The sequence below is a fragment of the Podarcis gaigeae genome, assembly GCF_964106915.1.
Source record: "Podarcis gaigeae genome assembly, chromosome: 6".
In the NCBI taxonomy this organism is placed as follows: Eukaryota; Metazoa; Chordata; class Lepidosauria; order Squamata; family Lacertidae; genus Podarcis; species Podarcis gaigeae.
Genome location: NC_139682.1, coordinates 75,879,325 through 75,899,838, shown reverse-complemented (window position 1 = coordinate 75,899,838; position 20,514 = coordinate 75,879,325). Strand labels below are relative to the sequence as shown.

The 20,514-nt window shown below is 40.9% G+C and overlaps 1 protein-coding gene and 1 long non-coding RNA gene across 6 annotated transcripts in view; one reads left to right on the top strand and one right to left on the bottom strand.

Moving 5' to 3' along the window:
• The window catches only part of FNBP1L (formin binding protein 1 like), a 74,897-nt gene extending 54,415 nt beyond the window's left edge, over positions 1 to 20,482 (top strand). For 3 of the 5 annotated variants that reach the window (XM_083743449.1, XM_083743452.1, XM_083743451.1), the window contains 5 exons: positions 12,812 to 12,921; positions 13,169 to 13,301; positions 14,171 to 14,265; positions 15,852 to 16,000; positions 16,432 to 20,482. In XM_083743449.1, the coding sequence (XP_083599575.1) occupies positions 12,812 to 12,921; positions 13,169 to 13,301; positions 14,171 to 14,265; positions 15,852 to 16,000; positions 16,432 to 16,610 (666 nt within the window). In that variant the 3' untranslated portion in view covers positions 16,611 to 20,482. Of the gene's footprint in view, positions 1 to 382; positions 542 to 6,027; positions 6,043 to 12,811; positions 12,922 to 13,168; positions 13,302 to 14,170; positions 14,266 to 15,851; positions 16,001 to 16,431 lie in introns of all 5 variants that reach the window. The other 2 variants (XM_083743453.1, XM_083743450.1) reach the window with 2 other exon arrangements.
• Positions 841 to 4,394, bottom strand: LOC310846712. Its single transcript, XR_014565500.1, has 2 exons — positions 3,414 to 4,394; positions 841 to 3,151 (listed from the first exon to the last, which is right to left on the bottom strand). It is a non-coding gene; the product is annotated as an uncharacterized lncRNA (long non-coding RNA).
• Positions 20,483 to 20,514: the final 32 nt, after the last annotated feature.

The following is a 20,514-nucleotide window of genomic DNA, read 5'->3' as shown; positions in this document are numbered from 1 at the left end:
ATCTAAAGCCTGTTATCTTTCAGCAATGTGTGTTATCTGAAGGGTGGTTCTTGGTGTTGTTTCGAAACTCGCATGTAAAAGGACATTTTAAACCATTTTAACATCGTAACTAAATATTCTCCCTCTCTTACTTTTTAATTTTCTTACTGTGTTGTATATTTCTGATGGTGAAAACAGCAGAGAGCCTTGTGCCACCTTAAAGACTCAACACATTTGTTATGCCGTCAGCTTTCTGATTATAATATCTGATGGTGATTGTTATGGGGTGGGGGGGAGGGCGGCTGGGACCAATGGTCTGCTTCTGTATTGAAAGTGGGGGGGAGAGACAGAATTTTCAGTTCAATGTTTGCCTTATCTGTTCCTTTCTTTATTTCCGCATCAGCCGCAGTCCCCTCCCCTTACCCCTACTAGTTTATACACGTCCAGTACTTCTAATGGTTCCCAGTATCCCTTATGCTCGATTGAACAAGTCCATTATTGCATGAGTGAGATAAAAACAGGGAAGCCCAGAATTTCTTCTTTCAGAAGCCTCAAAAGAGGGGTAAGTTTTATGACGGGTTTTAGGTGCATGATAGTGCTATGAGCAGTGTGCTTGTGGTGTGTGGCTTTCCCCAGTCTTCTCCACCCTCATCATAAGGCTGAAGATCCTATCAGAGGTCTTTGTGCTTTGTAGCTCCTTGTTCAGAATAGCTGGCTCTTCGAAGGGTGCTGGGTCCGTGTTCTCACAATTTTCTCATTCGCAGCCATGAGTGTGTTTAATGCATAATATGTTTGGGGGAAGGAGAAGCCAGGCCATTTTAAAGAACAGAACAATAATTAGTTTGCTCTTTTTTCTAATGATAATAATAATAATTTTATTATTTACACCCCTCGCATCTGTCAGGGTTTCCCCAGACACTCTGGGCGGCTTACAGCTTGTCTAAAAACACCAAGTGTTAAAAGCCTCCTGATATAGGGCTGCCTTCTAACATCGGTACGTGGATTTCATCAACACATTGTCAATTTATTTGCAAGCTGCCAATTCCAGAAAAAGCACACACTATAAGAGCAGCTTACAATTGGATGAAGAGCAACAGCGTATCACAAAGTCAACATTCGCAGTCACAGTTTCATAATGATAGCGATAATTAACACTACCTAGCAAATATATCGGTGTAAGTTTTAATCTTTTTTTAAACCAGAAATAATAATAAAAATTAAATAAATAACAAAAAGCATATACAGACCACAAATGTAACAGCATTATTCCTCTCTCAGCAAAACCAGTAAGGGGCCAGATGAACTTCGAAAAGTTTCATTCTGTTCCTAAATGCCACAGCCATTAACTGCTAAATCCACTAAAAAGTAGCTCGGACCTTTTGAAATTTCTATAATATTTGTTCTTTCTTGTAGTCTGTGCAGCAGAGCTCAGGCGCAAGGCAGAACCACAGGGTTATTTTTCCTTATCTTTTATGAACTGGCCCCCTAGTGGGCATTTGAGTTCAGTTCTTTCCTAGTCAACATTCTGCACATGCACCCACTGACAATGCCCCATTATCAGAGCATACGGTGTGTGTGTTTTTTTAAAAAAAGGATGTTAGTAAATGGCTCAAATTGTTAATTTAACCAGTATGTTAAGGCATCTTCTGCAAGTCTCTGCAGGCCGTTTCGTCTCGTAGATGACAGATTGCATCGGCCGACTTAAAACACAGTTTATTGGGGAAAGTATTTCAGAAAAGTAAGCCAGTTTAACTGATAGGAGTACATATACCTAAAATGTTTATTTTTTAAAATTTATTTCAGTGTAGTATGATTTTTTCATGCAATGTACTTTGTCTCAAAACATTTAATTTAGATTTGTTTTCTTGGGGGCTTTGGGTGGTTTTCGTTGGTTTTGTTTTTGGTTAAACTGAATTCCATTCCTGGATAACTGCTAAATGCCACTTTTTGAGAAGAATCAAGGAAGTATACTTAACTAATTTATACTGGCATATTCTGCAAAGTAGCATTTGTTCTAGGGATCAAGTGACTGCCAAACATTGATGATTTTGTCATGATAAATGAACCAGCAGTAACTCCTTAGGTCTATAAAATATAGTCTTTTGTATATGAGAAATTTATTTTTTTGGCTGTTGATAACCCGAAGCTGAATGCATTTGCCAATATACAAATATGCCAATATAAATTATAATTAGGAAAAATCACACCAATTTGATTGCAGTTTAATACTTTATACCAGTCTTAGCTGGGGCATGTTGTTCTAGAGAAGCAGATCATAGTCCATAGATATCCTAAGCAATGCCGGTTAATGATTAGAGGAGTTCTCTCTGTTATGGGAAGGCAGTTCCTTAACTTGTGGATTTTAAGTTGGAGCACCACAACATGGTAACTTCTCTTTTCAGCAGTTTGATCTGTGCTCCTAAAGATTTTAACTCTACACCCCAGAATTCTTAATTCTGCATTTGCAATATATTCCCTTTATCAGGAAGTTTTAAATGTTTGATGCTTTATGATGTTTTATATATTCTGCAAGCCGGCCAGAGTGGCTGGGGAAACCCAGCCAGATGGACGGGGTATTAAAAAATTAATATTACAATTATTATTATTATTGCAAAAATTGAGAGTTGCTTATATTTTATTACATTTCCATACTTTGTTATGTGCTCAAGATTCAGAGTTTTGGATACGTTTTTGGTAAGGGAGAAAGTAATTTTGGCAAGGGTTATTTTTGTTGGTAAGGAAGAAGTGGAGACAGCTGGAGTTAATATGTTCTCAGGGTGTCCTCACAATCCATGGAACTGGATATTTAGCCAGATTCTGCACTAATATTAGATCTTATGCTCAAATTGCACATCCATAGACATGCAAATGCGCACAGGCCAAGCCATGCTCAGGACACAGAACATGTGTTCATGATCAGGACCATTCTTAGCATAATAACTTGTTAGCACAGTAGCAGAATCTGATCCTCAATGAGCTGCTTTGGAAGTTGGCTGAAAATGCTCCTGTTGCACTTGTTCTTCCTTTCTCCTATCGATTGATCCTGCTGGATATATTTGCAATTATGTGTTACTATTTCTTCATTATAGACGAGGAAGTGGCTACCAATTCTTTTTAGCATAGTCATGGAAAATTAAAAGGTGATGGGATTGAAATTACCATATTTTTTGCTCTATAAGGCTCACTTTTTCCCTCCTAAAAAGTAAGGGGAAATGTGTGTGCGTCTTATGGAGCGAATGCAGGCTGTGTAGCTATCCCAGAAGCCAGAACAGCAAGAGGGATTGCTGCTTTCGTTGCGCAGTGATCCCTCTTGCTGTTCTGGCTTTTGGGATTCAGAATTTTTCCCCCCCTTGTTTTCTGCCTCCAAAAACTAGGTGCGTCTTGTGGTCTGGTGCGTCTTATAGAGCGAAAAATACGGTAAATTTCATTTCAACATTTTCTCATCGTGTTGTAAATTTGATCAAATTACTACCAGCAGTTACTAGCCTGTCACGTTGCATCCCTTGAAATACGCAACCAAATCTTTTTTTCCTTTGGTTTAAAGGAACAAGTTCAGGCCAGAGGTGCCTTGTGAAGTGCACACGTATTATCTCTCACTAGTTCCCTGCCAGAATCTGCAAATAGAGATTTTGGTGTGAATGCTATTGGCTGGAAAATCTTATAGGGAAAAACAAGTAGACCTGGAGACCATTTGTAATTTAGCTGACCTCTTACAAAATCCCTGGAATTTAGGGGTGTGACTGAGCACATATAGAAAACCCAAGGTTCAATCCTTAGGGATTTCTAGCTAAGAACTTTTTTTCTATAGCTCCAGTGGATTCGAATTAAAAGAAAGGAGATTCCAGCTAAACATTAGGAAGGGTTTTCTGACAATGAGAGCTGCTTGACAGTCGAATGGACTCCATCAGAAGGTGGTGGACTCTCCTTCCTTGGAGGTTTTTAAGCAGAGGTTCAGTAGCCATCTATCACAGATGAAAGTCCTGCATTTCAGGGGATTGTTTCTATTCTCGATAGGTGCCTGCTACGTCATGCTCACTAGTCTTTAAAATTCCCATAAGCAAGCCTGCTGTTTGGCAATAATTAAAATGGGATTAGATTAGTTCTTCATGTAAGCAGTCGGGCTATTGTCTTGAACCAATGGCCCCACCTCACACGTAGAGCACCAGTTTGTGAGGGCTGGAGCTCTGCTGCCTTCCGGTGACTTGTAATATCTGAGCAGGTATAAAAGAGGTTCCTTGATATAGAAGAGCATAAATAGGCACTGCATGTTAAACAGAAGATGTTACTATCATGCAAGATGCTATTTCTCTTGGTGTAATTTACTATTTATACTATATAAGCAAAATAATGGATGGAAAGCTTCTGTTCATTCCTTGCTCTTGCTACCATATGTGCCCTCCAAAAAGCCTCTCTTAGGGGAAGTGGGGAGGATAATTGCTGCAATTTGGTCTTGATTTCCTGTCACTTCTTCCTCGCCCCTCAACTCCATGCCTTGCCTACGATATTTAATTAAGAACCTTAATAGGAAGGCTTTTCCCAGTGCAAAATTGGATACTGCCAGAATAAGATAAGACGCCATCTGTGTCTTTTTTTAAAAAGATATCGTGCCCCAGAATCAATCTGTGTATGTCTTTTTACCCTTTCCCCGTTTTTATTGGTGATTTAGAAATGATATGTTTCGTAACGCTTGAGTATATAATAAAGTATACATAGTCATATGTAGAATTATAGACTACAGTGGTACCTCGGGTTACATACGCTTCAGGTTACACACTCCGCTAACCCAGAAATAGTGCTTTAGATTAAGAACTTTGCTTCAGGATAAGAACAGAAATCGGGCTCCGGCGGTGCGGCGGCAGCAGGAGGACCCATTAGCTAAAGTGGTGCTTCAGGTTAAGAACAGTTTCAGGTTAAGAATGGACCTCTGGAACGAATTAAGTACTTAACCCAAGGTACCACTGTATTACTCTATAATAGCCTCCAGTAATAAATATTTTGATCTAGAATCACTTTGATTAGAAAGTTACAGATAGATAGCCGTGTTGGTCTGCCATAGTCAAAACAAAAAAAATTCCTTCCAGTAGCACCTTAAAGACCAACTAAGTCAGTTCTTGGTATGAGCTTTCGTGTGCATGCACGAAAGAAGTGTATCTGAAGAAGTGTGCATGCACACGAAAGCTCATACCAAGAACTGACTTAGTTGGTCTTTAAGGTGCTACTGGAAGGAATTTTTTTTTTTTTTTTTGATTAGAATGTGTTGAAGATTTTTCACATGGGCTTTTGGGAAATAGTCTTCCAGTTATTCAGTTGCAAAAGTGTTGTTTCCTCTAACTATTCATTTGAGCCTTACCAGTAACTTGAATCTGTTTTTGAGCAAGGATGATCGAAGTCCTCTGATTACTTAAGAGGATGGACTTCTTTGGCCATGACATTTCTTTACATCAGCCATATCCACCTTAGTGACAGTTGTGTTGGCCGGCCAGCTACTTGCCCAGAAAGATGAAACCTAAACTGTGGAAACTAGGAAAAACCGGGTTTCAGAACATCATAAAGCGTTGCTGTTTTGCTCCCGGAGCTTCGCTAAACAAGACTCTGTTTACAGTAAACCAGGTCATTGCCATTGTCAAACGCTTCTGCTTTGTGTGGTGTTCCTGTGTGCTTTCTTGTCGTTTCCTTCAATGTAGAAATACGTTAAAGAAATAATAGTTCAACAAGATTATACTGTATTGCACCTTTTCAAGCCATAGGCCGTCATCCCATGGCTTGAATTGTAGCTGCTCTTCAATTCTGCAGTGCCTTAGACAATAGTTAAAATGTTGGGAACTTTATGGGGTTCTATTAATTAAGGTTAAAATATCACACACAAAATCTTACTTGGCATCAAGCCCCACTGGGGATTATTCCCAAATGAATATGCAAAGGATTGGGCTGTAAAAGATGCATATATATATTATTTAGGAAGATATATATATATATATCTTCCTAAATAATGCTTGGTAGCATGAAAATAATACCCTGTTTCTTTCTGTTTTCAACTGTACCGGTCAGTGGTCTGTGAAGACGGTAAGGCCTGTGTGCTGTAAACTTCGTAACAAAAGCATGAAAGTAGCTTATTGAAATCGTGTCCATCTCATAGTTGCTTTGAGTGAATTGGTATTCAGATGCGTATTCTTAGTCACTCTTTGTCTCATTATCCATTTGTGCTTGGTGTGAACAAAATAGACTCCTGACATTGCACAGAGGAAAGGAATTCAACCAATAGGCAAGGATGTACTCCTGTTTTGCCTCCATAAAATGAGAGTGATACAGTACCTACTCAATCCAGAGCTTCCTTTTTCTACAAGGTGCTTGTGAACGAGGCCTACAAGGGAGTCAGTCCTGTGCATGCCTGGAGCTATACTATCTGAGTCTTATATTTTAAAAACATTGCATTTAGTCCATAACTGATAACCATGGTAGTTATCGCAATACCGTTCCTGAAAGTCTTTGTTGAAGACAGCAGAACCTGATCCCCCCCCCCCACTTAACACAATCTCTTACACATGCAAAGTAGATGGATTTTCATGGCCAGGTAATAACAAATGAATGTACTAAGCGGTCATCTTCTGAGTAGACCCACTGACTTAACTTAAATCCATGGCCAGGTAATAACAAATGAATGTGCTAAGCGGTCATCTTCTGAGTAGACCCACTGACTTAACTTAAATCCATGGATTTCAACAGCCATACTCTATTGTGGCTTAGCCAGATATCACTCACTATTTTGGACTTGGTCAAAACTGCTGTTGGAAACTTTTAGCCAATGCTGGTGGTTTGTTTAAAATGAAGTCGCCTGGCTGTTTACAACAATCACTGCTATTTAACAATAAATGAAAATAAAGTAATTCAATAGATTAAAATTATTCTGATTAGCGTAAAAAGGCAAACTTTTCTTCTGAGCTTAAGTTGTATTGATCACAGGAGAAATATGCCTCAAAGCTTTCCTAGTTTCTCTGATGTGTATAGCATTGTTCATTGATCATACTTTTACATAACTTCTTTATCCTTATTTGTAAAATCAGCAATTTTATATAACTAAATTCTACAACTTAGTTAAGTGTTCACAATAGGTGTGGCAGACAGAATCTGGAGAGGAGGATTCGAGATAATCTGTTTCCTTTGGTAAAGGAGGCATGGAACATAAATAAGATGCCTATATTATAGGCAGAGAGCATTGTTGGCTGCCCACTCTCCACCTTAGAGCAGATTTATGCCACAAGGTGCCATAGGAAGGCACTGGACATAGTAAAAGATCCATCGCATCCTGGTCACTGTCTCTTCGAGCTCCTGCCGTCGGGACGGAGATACAGGACGATGATGACAAGAACGAGCCGTCTCAAGAACAGCTTCTTCTCCAGAGCGATCTCGGCCCTGAATGGGAAACCTGGACTTTGAAAGTCATCTAATCTTCCTTGCTGTATTATATTACATTGTTTTAACTAGTGTTTTTATAGTTGTTCTGATTTTGAGTGGAGTGCCCTATCTGGGTGGATGGAGCAGCCAAGTAATTTCGTTGTCCCTGAGAGGGGGCAATGACAATAAAGATATTGATATTATTATTATTATTATTATTATTATTATTATTATTATATTTATCCCAGTACTTAATATTTACATATAGATTCATATTTTTAATTGTGTTCAGTACAAAATAATTTCTGTGGCAAGAAGCTGGTGGCAAATTTTGCTCCTTTATTGCAGACAGTTCCATTTTATTTCAAATAAGGTTTGAAGGTAGAATTATGGCAAAAGTACAATGGAAATGAACAGTTAAGGGGTTAAGTTCCATTGATTCTCATGGAAATTAGAAATGCCTATTTTTTGCGAGATTGTTTCCATAGTTTCTCCTTTGTGTATATTGAGTGAGGCCTTTATTATGCTTAAAAATAAAAGACAATTATGTGAGAGCAAAAGTTACCTCTCATAAACTACCTTGAATGACACAAACCTAAAATCCCTAATGCAGCTCATTGTTCTTAATTAGAACAACTTAATATAATACACAATGCATGATAATTTTATAGTTTTGCATTTAAAATCATGATTTATGTAGGAGCAGTTTAGCACAAGTTCAACACACAGAGCAATGCTTTTAAAAGGAAGGCTTACAACTCTGCTGAAAAGGAGATTAGTATGAGATTTTGGAGGGAAATTAACTTAATAGGCCTTATTGTTTTACAGCCCTTTGAAACAGATTCTCTGAGCAGATGGCAAAACCGTAAACACAAACAGACTTTTAATTCTTGTTTAGCTTGTAATTACTGGTTGGTGCTATAGTTAACTTATTAAATGTGCTCAAGTAGGTGGATTTGTGAGCCTTTTCATTGAAACACCCTGTTTGTAGCTCAGAACTTGTTGATTATCGTCCAAACCAACTAATGTAGTAGGAACTTTTTGCATTGACTTTGGTGGAAGCAACTTTACAAGACTTCGGTAAATTGGAGGTAAATCGTCACATTTGCATCTGAGCATGTCTGCATTGATATTTGGCAAGAGAAATCTTAGTTGGCCTATTCAGTGCTTTCTTCTTCTTCTAGAAAAATAGGTGCTGGTACGCACTATGAAATTGTTACAGTAAGTTCCACACTTTTTAACAACAAAAAGTGGTGCCAGTACTACGAATCCTTGAGTACCCCCTGGAAAAACAAACAAGCACAATGGGCCTATTTCTGGTGAATATCAGTAATAATTCTTAGCTGTATTCTGAACCAAGTGGTAAAGGGAATAAGTTAACTTCTGATCCATCAGACTTTCATGTAGACTTCATGCTGCTTTTGATATATCCTGTGGTTAGAGGATAGAGGGAATAAACTTAGATATAGTATGAAGATGCCGTGATGGCTACCACAAGATGTAGCGATGGGTACCAACTTAGATGGCTTTAAAAGGATTAGAGAAATCTATGGATGGCAAACTGCCAGTGGATGGCTGAGCACTGCCTCTCATCTTGGAGATGGGATGCCAGTTATTGGGGAGAGTCTTCAAAGGAAGCTCAAAGTGGCAAAGCAGCTTCTCTCTCCTCCAGATTTCAGCGTGATGGAAGAGAACCTCTGGGAGGTTGGCCTGTTGCCACAGCAAGCTTGGAGAATGGAATTGTGGAGCGTTCTCAACAGGATAAAGAGTTGCGTGCAACTGGGAAACCTAATAATGTATTCTGCTGTTTCTAAATTGCAGAGCACTTTGTTGTCACCATGTTTGCCTATTTTAACGCCATTGAAAATGAGTTAAACCACAGTTTGGCAAAACAGACTTAAGAAATGGAGTATTATAGGCTTGGTTCTGCTACAAGGCCTGCTTCCCTCCTTGCAGCCTCTCCCTGGTGCTGATTTCCCCTCCCTTATCATCACAATTCCCTGGCAAAGAGATTAACAATCATTACTCCTAACCAGGATTTCCCTTAAGTCAGGTGCCCATTTTAAAACTGACATTTCAGATCCCTGGGTTAAGCAGTGCTGAAAAGTTTTAACTTGGGTGCCAGTTAACTTTTTAGCCGCTATTCAGGTGAAAGGGAACTTGCTCTCACTGGGGAGGAAAGACTCAGGATGGCTTTCAGTTAGCAGGGAGCCAGCACTTCATCTGTGCAAAGGAAATGCATTTTTTTAAAAAAATGTATGTTGTGGCAAAAGGTTTAATGAATCCAAGCCACCTCTAGGAATGATGTCTCCTCCCAAAGAATTTTCAGAATTTGAATAGATCTATGGGATAACTACCCTGAGACAGCCATCCCTGCACTTAATGTGCACAGTTCAGGGATGTTTTCAGATCTGTTTAATAAGATTTTGGTTAAACCTCCGGGTATGCAATGTAAGCCACTTAATAACATCCCTGTTGCTAGTGCTTTGTTGTTGTTGTTGTTGTTGTTGTTGTTGTTTAGTCGTTTAGTCGTGTCTGACTCTTTGTGACCCCATGGACCAGAGCATGCCAGGCACTCCTGTCTTCCACTGCCTCCCGCAGTTTGGTCAAACTCATGTTAGTAGCTTTTTCATCTCCGCCAAGCTAAGCAGTTGGCTCCTTATCTCTCTCGCCCTGACCTAGCCACTGTGATCCACGCGACGGTCGCCTCCAGACTGGATTATTGTAACTCGCTCTACGTGGGGCTGCCCTTGAGACTGACCCAGAAACTCCAGCGGGTGCAGAATGCCGCGGCGAGACTCCTTATAGGGTCTTCGCTGCGAGATCATATTCATCCAGTACTATACAAGCTGCACTGGCTCCCGGTGGAGTACAGGATCAGGTTTAAGGTGCTGGTTTTAACCTTTAAAGCCCTATACGGCCTAGGACCCTCGTACCTACGGGACCGCCTCTCCTGGTATGTCCCACAGAGAAATTTACGGTCTGCAAATAAAAACATCCTAAAGATCCCAGGCCACAGAGAGGTTAGGCTGGCCTCAACTAGAGCCAGGGCTTTCTCGGCCGCGGCTCCAATCTAGTGGAACACTCTGTCACAAGAGACTAGGGCCCTGCGGGACCTGACATCTTTCCGCAGGGCCTGCAAGACAGAGTTGTTCCACCAGGCCTTTGGTCAGGGCGCAGCCTGACCCCCTCCTCTGGCAACCTGCACAGAATTTTGCTTGATGGTTGCCATTAATTTGATTTTAATTAATTTTATAATGAATGTTTTTAGAATGTTGAACTATTTTGATTGCTGTTAGCCGCCCTGAGCCCAGCTTCGGCTGGGGAGGGCGGGATATAAATAAAATTTATTATTTATTATTATTATTATTATTATTATTATTATTATTATTATTATTATTTGAGAACACTGTCCAACCATCTTGTCCTCTGTCGTCCCCTTCTCCTTGTGCCCTCCATCTTTCCCAACATCAGGGTCTTTTCCAGGGAGTCTTCTCTTCTCATGAGGTGGCCAAAGTATTGGAGCCTCAGCTTCAGGATCTGTCCTTCCAGTGAGCACTCAGGGCTGATTTCCTTAAGAATGGATAGGTTTGATCTTCTTGCATCCATGGGACTCTCAAGAGTCTCCTCCAGCACCATAATTCAAAAGCATCAATTCTTCAGCGATCAGCCTTCTTTACAGTCCAGCTCTCACTTCCATACATCACTACAGTGGTACCTCAGGTTAAGAACTTTGCTTCAGGATGAGAACAGAAATCACACAACAACAAGGGGGCGGCGGGAGACCCCATTAGCTAAAGTGGTACCTCAGGTTAAGAACAGTTTCAGCTTAAGAACGGACCTCCAGAACAAATTAAGTTCTTAACCCGAGGTACCACTTTACTGGGGAAACCATAGCTTCAACTATACGGACCTTTGTCGGCAAGTTGATGTCTCTGCTTTTTAAGATGCTGTCTAGGTTTGTCATCGCTTTTCTCCCAAGAAGCAGGCGTCATTTAATTTCATGACTGCTGTCACCATATGCAGTGATCATGGAGCCCAAGAGAGTAAAATCTCTCACTGCCTCCATTTCTTCCCCTTCTATTTGCCAGGAGGTGGTGAGACGGAATAACATTATTATGCCAGCTTTTAATACCTCTTTGGATATTCACAGCCTGTTTCCTCCCCACCCCCACCCATTGTTTTCCATCCCCAAGTTCCTTACGGGTTCTCTTAATGAAATTTTGCCTTCTCTCTGTGATGAGGCTGGCTTGACATTTAGAAGCCCATATAGATCGGTAGAAAATCTCCTGAACTGGGAATTTGGCAGCTCTAATAATGTTCAGATCCATTAATTTTGTGCTCTGCTAGTTTCATGTTGTCCCAGTAACCATGTTGGATATTTCTGGCATTGCTGCTCCTTACGACATTGATTACGTCACATTACTTGTTGGGAAAGGGGTTTCCGTGTTCCAGAACTTCCTCCCTTCCTATTGGAAAAAATGGTGAATAATCTGTGGGAATCGTCTTCAGTGGTGGGGAGGAGCAATGTGAGTAAGCTTTATCAGGGTTTGAGGTTCTAGGGGAGCCTGGGCCAATTTAAGTTACTTTTTACGTGGTTATCAGCCACGTTTTACATCTCCTAATGCAACTTCTTCATGATTTGGTTTTTTAAAAACTGCCCAAATTCCCTGTAATTCCCAGTTTGGTTCTGACTGCCCTTTTTATTAACAATAGAAAATCCCAAGGCGATCTATGGAACTTGGCAATGAAAATGTTGCTCTGTTAAAATCTTAATAATTTGGAAATGTGTCTGTCAAAAATCATGTCAAGACTGAGAGTCTTGCCGCACTTCAGATTCATTGTGGCTTGTGATTTTCAGGGGTAGATGTCTTATCAGAAGCAGAAATGTTTGTTACAAGAGGCTAAACATGGCTACTTTTACCATAATTTACCCTAAACCTGTCTAGTCTTGCAACTGCTTGTTCCATAACGACCAGAGGTTTTCCAGCAGTGTCATCGAATGAGCCTACACTCTCCTCATTCAGGCATTTGAAATATTTTGCAGGGTCCCCCCCCCCCCCAAATTAAAGATCCTTTTTTCATTCTGGTTCACTAGTATATTTCCACACACACCTCTTCTGAGTCTATTGCCTCTGAAATGGATTTGCTTTCCCTTCAAGATTATTTAACACATGGAAGAACTGTTTATAATCTGTAACATCTTGAAAATCTCAGATTGGGGGGGGGGGGAGAGGAATCACAGACCATCAAGAAAATAATTCAGTCTGATGTGTGCATTCCCCCCCCCCCCCTGCCCTGGAGCTATGCTTTGCAGCATTGTGGTGTTTAAAAAAACAGTTCTTCCTCCAGTGAGGAAGTCCTGTTGGTTATGTGTGAGGTGCCAGCAGAAATGTACGTGGCTGCACTTTCTGAGGGTTGTATTTTCACTTGGTTTCAGGGCCCTGCTCAAGAAGATTTCAGCCACCTACCTCCAGAACAAAGGCGGAAAAAACTGCAGCAGCGAATTGATGAACTTAACAGAGAACTACAAAAAGAGACAGATCAGAAGTAATTTTGCTTTTCTGTTATTGTATCTTGACCTTATCTTTACTGCTCTTTTCCTAGGCATCGAGGTGTCTCTTCTGCAAACATCAATTTGTCTTTAATTTTCTCTGTGTTGTTCATGAGTCCTCTCAAACCCCATAGTTTTGGGGGTGTTAAGAAATTGTACTGCTTTCTCTTCCTCCCTCCTCAGTTTCATTGTTGCAAGGAAAACAATTTTCTAATTCGATATACTTTTTTTTCCTTTCTACAGAGATGCGCTCATCAAAATGAAAGATGTATATGAGAAAAACCCGCAAATGGGTGATCCAAGCAGTCTTCAGCCAAAACTGGCTGAAACTATGAGCAACATGGACCGCCTTCGAATGGAAATTCACAAGAATGAGGTTAAAATCTATTAAGACATTTCGAAAGAAGGCTGGTATAAGATTTCAGATGCCTCTAGATAAGGAATCCTCCAAAAAATTCTGAAAGGGTATTCATAATGTGGGGGGAATCCTGGTTGCTTTTGCACTCCATTTACAACAACTGCCACTTTAAAGCCACCTGGCTTTAATGTTTCCAATTTAGTTAACAAGGAGAAATTTGTAAAAATCCTATAGCAGTCCTTGCCTGTACCTTTAGAGATGTTCGAGCCCTGAAACAAGAAGCATGTAGCTATTCTCTACAGAACCAAATAGCCGGAAGAGCACTGGTTTGAAAATATTTTTGCAGATTCAGTTTTTCTGTATCTGTGGTACCAGAGCTGACAAATCGTGCACTTATGGGTATGGATTGGGAGACTTCCTGAACAGATGAGTGAGTTAAGAGAAACTGAAGAATTTTTAATATAGTACTGGCGGCGTGTGGTACTTGTATATACCCATCAACCTGCCCCCCCCCGGGACATCCCATTTTTTTCTTGCAAGAGGACAGCAACCAAAATGGCCGCCACAATCTCCGGCTGCACTTTTTTCGGGCATGGCACCGCAAAATGCACATTTTTTGGGTGCTGTGCCCCAAAAAGCCCTTTTGGGAGGAGCCACGAACTTGTATGGGTCATGTGACTTGTGCAGGAGTGCAGCCCGGGAAGATGGTATCCCAGTTTTTGTGCCCCTTCATATTGCTTGTGGTGAATTTGGTAACTCACAGTTCCAGAATATTGCTTTAGAATACAAATCTGTTTTGAGAACAGTTAAGATGTGTGTTTGGTCTCTTAAGCATTTATTTTGCTACTGGTGCCAAATGATCTCTGTCTGTCTATCTCTGTCTCAAGGCCTGGCTTACTGAAGTTGAAGGTAAAGTAGCAGCAAGAGGAGACCGTAGACACAGCAGTGATATCAACCACCTCGTAACCCAAGGACGAGAGAGGTCACTATATTTATCTTTTAAACTAAGTTCACTGTCTTTGCCACTGTCGTTTTCTAAAACAGCAGTCACTGCATCCATCTAGAATTTGATTAAACAAAAAGTATTGCCTTTGCCCCCAGAACCTCCCCAAACCCTTTTCCACTTGGTTTTCTGCCCTCTTCCCTCTCTTTCCTTACTTCCCAGAGATATAGCCCAGGGGTGGGGAGTTGGAGTCCAGCAATAGCTAGAGGTTGATGGGTTGCCCACATCTCATCTAGGCACTGCAGTTGTAATTGCTGTGTTACACAAAAGCAATGTTTTTGTTGCTGGAGCTGAAAAGAGAAGGTGGAATTGCAGATAAATTAGGACTTCCTCTTCAAATCTTGTCTTCACCTCTCATGTAACTAACTAACTCTCTCTCTCTCTCTCTCTCTCTCTCTCTCTCTCTCTGTGTGTGTGTGTGTGTGTGTGTCCAGCACATTTTAGTGTTCGTTTTGTACACCTTTTGAATTATGACCGTTTGAATGCTTGAAATTTGAGTGATGAGTGTTTAAATTTATAGGCTTTCCCTTGGAATGCTTTTTTAATTATTGTATCTTTTCATTGATTGCAACACTTTAAGATGAGCAGTATCCATTTTTAAAATGAATTATTTGCTTAAAGAATTGCACCCAACTTCAGATAGTTTCCTATTCCCTCCCTTCTCCTTAAAAGGGCCGGTGAGGTATTTAGCTCTCCTTAGCTGCAGATAAGGAACAAATGCTCTTCACCTTTTTGTAACTAGCAAGGTAAAACTGAGGCTTAGACAGTCCCAGCAATGACCCAAGAAATGTGGCCTCTGATTTAGAAAGCTGTATCAAAAAGATGAAAACCACACACGTACAATTTGTATTTTGGGTAGCCGATGAGGAACAGAGCCCGTACCTTATCTTTTGCCAACAAAGCAAACTTCAAGGACTGTGAATGTTCTTGCTTCATGAGTACAGTGGTACCTCGGTCTAAGAACACTCCTGTTTAAGAATCATTTGGTTTACAAACTCTGCAAAACCGGAAATAGTGTCCCAGTTTGAGAACTTTTACCCTGGTCTAAGGAAGGAATCTGAACAGTGGAAGGGCACCGGCAGCAGGAGGCCTCATTGGCGAAAGCACACCTTGGTTTAAGAACGATTTTGGTTTAAGAACGGACTTCCGGAACAGATTAAGTTCATAAACCGAGGTACCACTGTATTAGCATGCATGCAGTTGTCTTCTCCACTCTCACAGCCATGCATGGTTCTGAGGAGAAAATGATAGCAGTTGCATAATTCTGTTCCCATAGACAGAGCTTTAAAAGAGTGTTTCTGTATTCTGCCTATTTTGATCTAATAGGCTCTCTTCTGAAATCAGAGCTCCTTCTTCATCTAAGGACTGTCCTTGGATTCTTATCTATACTCCCTGCCTACGCCTGTATTCATCCGTAGCAATAAGTATGTATGTCAGGGTTTGCCATGCATAGTTACTGTGAGCTGAAACAGAGTCAGCAAATGTTATGATAAGCGTATGGGAAATGTTGGTGTTCTTGGTTTGCAAAGTGTGAAGGTTCCCTTGTCTCAACCATTGCATTGCAGCCCTGAAGGGAGCTACACCGATGATGCCAACCAAGAAGTTCGAAGCCCACCCCAGCAGCACGGCCCCCATAACGAATTTGACGACGAGTTTGAAGATGACGATCCCTTACCAGCCATAGGACACTGTAAAGCTATCTATCCTTTCGATGGTAAGATTAGCTTAAGGGAAATATATTTACACACACGCAAAAATGTGTGTGAATCCTATATATGGCAATTACCTTTTGCCTTACCTAGATAATAATTGTCTGCATATAAACGATTCTAGCAGCTGGTTTTGGTTCTGGGAAATCATGCCATAAATCATTTTTGTTTAACGGCAGAAAAATACGGCAGCGTGGTAACAAAACAAATATGTTAGATTAGAAAAACAGCCATTGGCGCGCGTTCAGCTTTGCAACAAGAGACCATGTTTTGTCTCCTGGCCTACAATTGGAACATATGCTCCACTTCACAGATTTGATGTATCCTCCCATGGGTGGAAAACGAGAGCCGAGGGAGCTTGCATTTAAACCCTGCGAGAGCTCTGGCGAAGGTTTTCTTATTGTGTGCGTATGTGTGTATCCCCGTTTCCTTCTAGGTCACAATGAAGGCACTCTGGCGATGAAAGAAGGGGAGATTCTGTACATCATAGAGGAAGATAAAGGGGATGGGTGGACTAGAGCCCGGAGGCAGAACGGAGAAGAAGGATACGTGCCAACATCCTACATCGATGTAACTCTAGAGAAGAACAGTAAAGGTGCAGTAACCTATATCTAACCTCCAGCCCGTCGGCTTAACAATGAACATTCCTTAAAGAATCCTGAAGCACACAGATGGATGGAAAGTGTTAAGAGCGTTCGGGAAGCCTTTCAATCTGTTGTTCACCATGTGAGCTCATCCGGGGATGTCTGTACTGAAGCTGGAAGAACGTCTGCCTTTCAATGAGTCTCTTGACACAGCTTTGGCCAGTGCCATGTCCATAAGTCTTCTTTCTCTGCCTCTGTCTGCTTCAGGGCTTCTAAGCATTATCCTACAATCAATGGTTAATCTGTTATGATTTTGATGGTTTATTTTTTGGGGAGGAAAACTTTTTACTGGCTTAAATGTTTTTTTTAAAAATTGATCACTATTACTATTATTTCCATGGCATCAGTGTATACAGTCCATTAGCCAACCCCTGCCCCCTTCCCAAATCCACCCCCACCCCAAAAAAACCCCAAAACATTTTCCAATACTCAGCAGTGAATATGGCCCTGCTGCAAATAAAGTGGGCAAGCAGATCTGCTTTTGCTTTTCTGAATGCAAGCCTTTCTTCCTTGTTCTCTTGCCCTGTTCTGCATTGTGCATGGAAAACGGCTGACAATCCAGTGCAATGAGGTGCAGTTCAGAAAACAAAGAAACCGTTTCTACTGCGAATGTACAAGCCATTGCTTAGGTGTAAGAGGTTGCTGCTAACGTTTACAAGCATGCCTTTCGCATATGCATTATTGCAGTTTTTACTTTGCAAAAATCAACGAGCGGCACTTTCCCATCCTACAAAGGATGAATGTGGAAGGTAGCTGGGGACGTGCATAGCTAGTAACTGGGGACTCCGCAGGCGTGCAGCATTCTGATGTGTGTTACTTCGTTCCTACCTGTTAAGAACTTTGAATGTAACGTGGGTTGCTGAAATGACTTCCTTCTCCTTGGGATTTCCTGACGAGGTTATTCTGTCGGTAAAAGGCAACTTCCTCTTCTCTTGCACTGACACTGAAAAAACATCTCTCCTGGGAAATATCTGTTCCAGGAGTCCAGGCAACGCTGCATCTCAATTTAATGTGCACAAATTCGGTGTGGACCACCCCATTCAGTCCACCAGAAGGAGCATATCTCATATGTGAAGGAAGGTGGATGCTGATGAGCTCCCCTTTGCTCAAATGAAAATCCCTGTGTGCACATTGGAGTGCCTGGGCCTGGAATAGATTGCTGGACTCTGATGATAGTTGCTGATGCACCTCTATAAGTAGAATTTTCTAAGTGCTACTAGGTAACCTGTACATTTTCACTTGGGCTGGGGAGTTATTCTGGTAGCAAAGTTGCACTAATTTGCTACTGGATGAACTGCTGTCTGGAAGCTAGGAATGCTTGAAAAGGCTTGGTGCCATTACCTGTGCATAGGATTTATTTTCTAACCATTTAGAGGGGTTATTTTATTTTATTTTTTACTTTATTCTATAAGCACACTTCTCTCTCTGAAGGCCTCTGGTAATTCTGTTCTTCTCTTTTTTCCTCTTGGACTGCAGGTTCCTGAAGCGGGTTTCTGAGAAAATGGGCGAGATGTTGAAGGAGGTTACATGCAGCTGCTTTTTTTATTTTTAGGGGGGTGGGCGAGGGAAGGAAGGGGATAGGGAGTTAGGCCCAGCAAGATGGGCAAAAGCCAGTTGCATGAAGGCATGCAGGCAAACATGACTCACTAACCATGTTAGCATCCCTCTGTGTATTCAAAATCGTTACAGTAAAGCCACAGCTCCATTTCAGCAGAACCAAACCACCTGAAAACGCATTCCTTTCGTGGTTCTGAAAAAGCCCTTGTTTTGCTGTCTGCCCGTTGCATTGCCTATTGGCTGTTTCGGCTGCCTCATTTTCCATGCCCATTTTGAGCTGGCATTGAATTGAAGCCATGTCATCCTTCACAGTCTCTGCCTGTGCCACCTCCATTCTCGCCCTAACCTCCTCCTGCATGTCTAGATGCGTATCAGGACTGCCTGCCTAATGTTTTGTATTTCCATAGCTCTTCCTCCTCTTCTGCATTCGTAGCAAAACCCCACTTTACTGTAGTTCTGTTATCTCCAGCACTAAAGTTTGTTTTCCTTTTCATTTCAGTTTCCACTTAATGCTGCTATTGTTACCTTTTTCTTTTTTTTCTCTCATTATGACCATCATCATTACATTCCAGTTCTTCTTTTGTGTTGCGACTGATGTGCAAAAACCTAACATTCATTTTGATTTGGGGGAAAGGAACGTGTCCCAGCAGCCCATCCTCAGCACCTCAATAACCTGTGAGCACTGAAAAGCCTGAGATTTAACAGCACAGATTTTTTTTCCACCACAAGACAAAACGACTGTTTTCAGAAGTGCTTGCCATTCAGATGCTGCCTTAAAACTCTCGAGTGCCTAAATCTGTTGATTGCCAACGCTTACCACTTCAGTATCCCACAAAGGGCTCTGTGCCTCTGCTCTGAATGACCTCCTGCCTCTTTCTACAGTACTACAGCTGCTGGTAGCCTTGGCAGATGCTTTCTGGGCCTCTGCCACAACATGATACATGGTGCATTGTAAACTTTATGCATTGGAAGCAAAACACATGTATCGTTTTCATTTTATGTCTAATGAATGTTTTTAATAGGATTTTTATGGAGTCTTTTTTCTTTCTTTCCTTGATTGTCTCTTATTTCTTGAGTTGGCGGGGCAGGGTTGGGTTGGGGAAAGACTCCAGTTTCTAATTAACTGCAGTGCTAGTCTGTTTCCAAGTGACGCTTCATTGTAAGGACCATTTGAAAAATTGGAGTGATACTTTGTAATGATCTATGTGCACTTTTACTTGTAAACATTTGAGATTTGAGAAATGTTTATACATGTAAATATAGTTGTCTGCAGCACACACCCCATATTGCCCACGTTGTTTTGTCTGCCATTTGTGAGTTCTGTTAATGAAATCATCCCTACATCTAAAATAAATAGGGGAATCTTAGAATATGGGGAATTGGGAGGGAGGCAGGGAGGGAGGAACCATTTAAGTTAAAAGCTTCATTGATCCAGCTTTTTTTGCTGTTTGTGGTAATGTTAAAAACAAACAAACCGGTTTTCTAGGGGTAGGGTGTGGGGGGGGGGTGAAGCAATATTTGGACACAGCAGTGCTGGATTCCTTTAGAACTTTTTTCAGTGTTATTAGGAATTGTACTACCAGTAAAACTAAATCTGTGTGACTATTGTGGTCTCTTCTTTTTATTATTAAGTGTGCCACTATTACGCAAATGACATAGTGTATTTGCAGGGGCGGCGGGGGGGGAATTAAACACTAAAGGTTAGATTTTTCGGATATTGTAAACAGGGTTATTTATATGATGTGACCTCTTTACTCATTACTGACAAAACTACATTGTATTAGTCATTCAGCTTTTGGGTTTCTAAAAGACCAACCTAGTGGTTGTTGTTTTTTTAAAAAAGAATATTATTATTTCAAAGTTAAATATAATGAGAAAATGTTCTCAATATAACTTGCAGTCAAGAGCCCTGTAGATTATGCCTAATGAACTCATGGGCTTCTACTAAATAACTCATAGCAAAGGACTAATAACCGTTCTTTCATGCTACTGTTTTTCTAGGAACAGGATTTGTTTCCTCAGGAGATATTCTTTCTGTGGTATAAGGCACAGTGAATTTATGAGGGTTATTACATTTAAAGGGAGGGGGGGAAATATTTGTACTTGCACAGTTAGCTAAAATCATGCTGAAATTTTGAACATGATGAATTGTCTTGAGTCTTACAACTTTCCAGTAATTTTTAATCTTTTGTGCACGTGTTGATTTTTAAATGTTTAAATGCTTTGTTAAAAAATAGTGGTTCTCTTGAAAATATTTTCATGGAATTAAAAGCAACCTTTTCATGGCCCGGACAATTTCCTTGTCTTCTGTTGCAGGC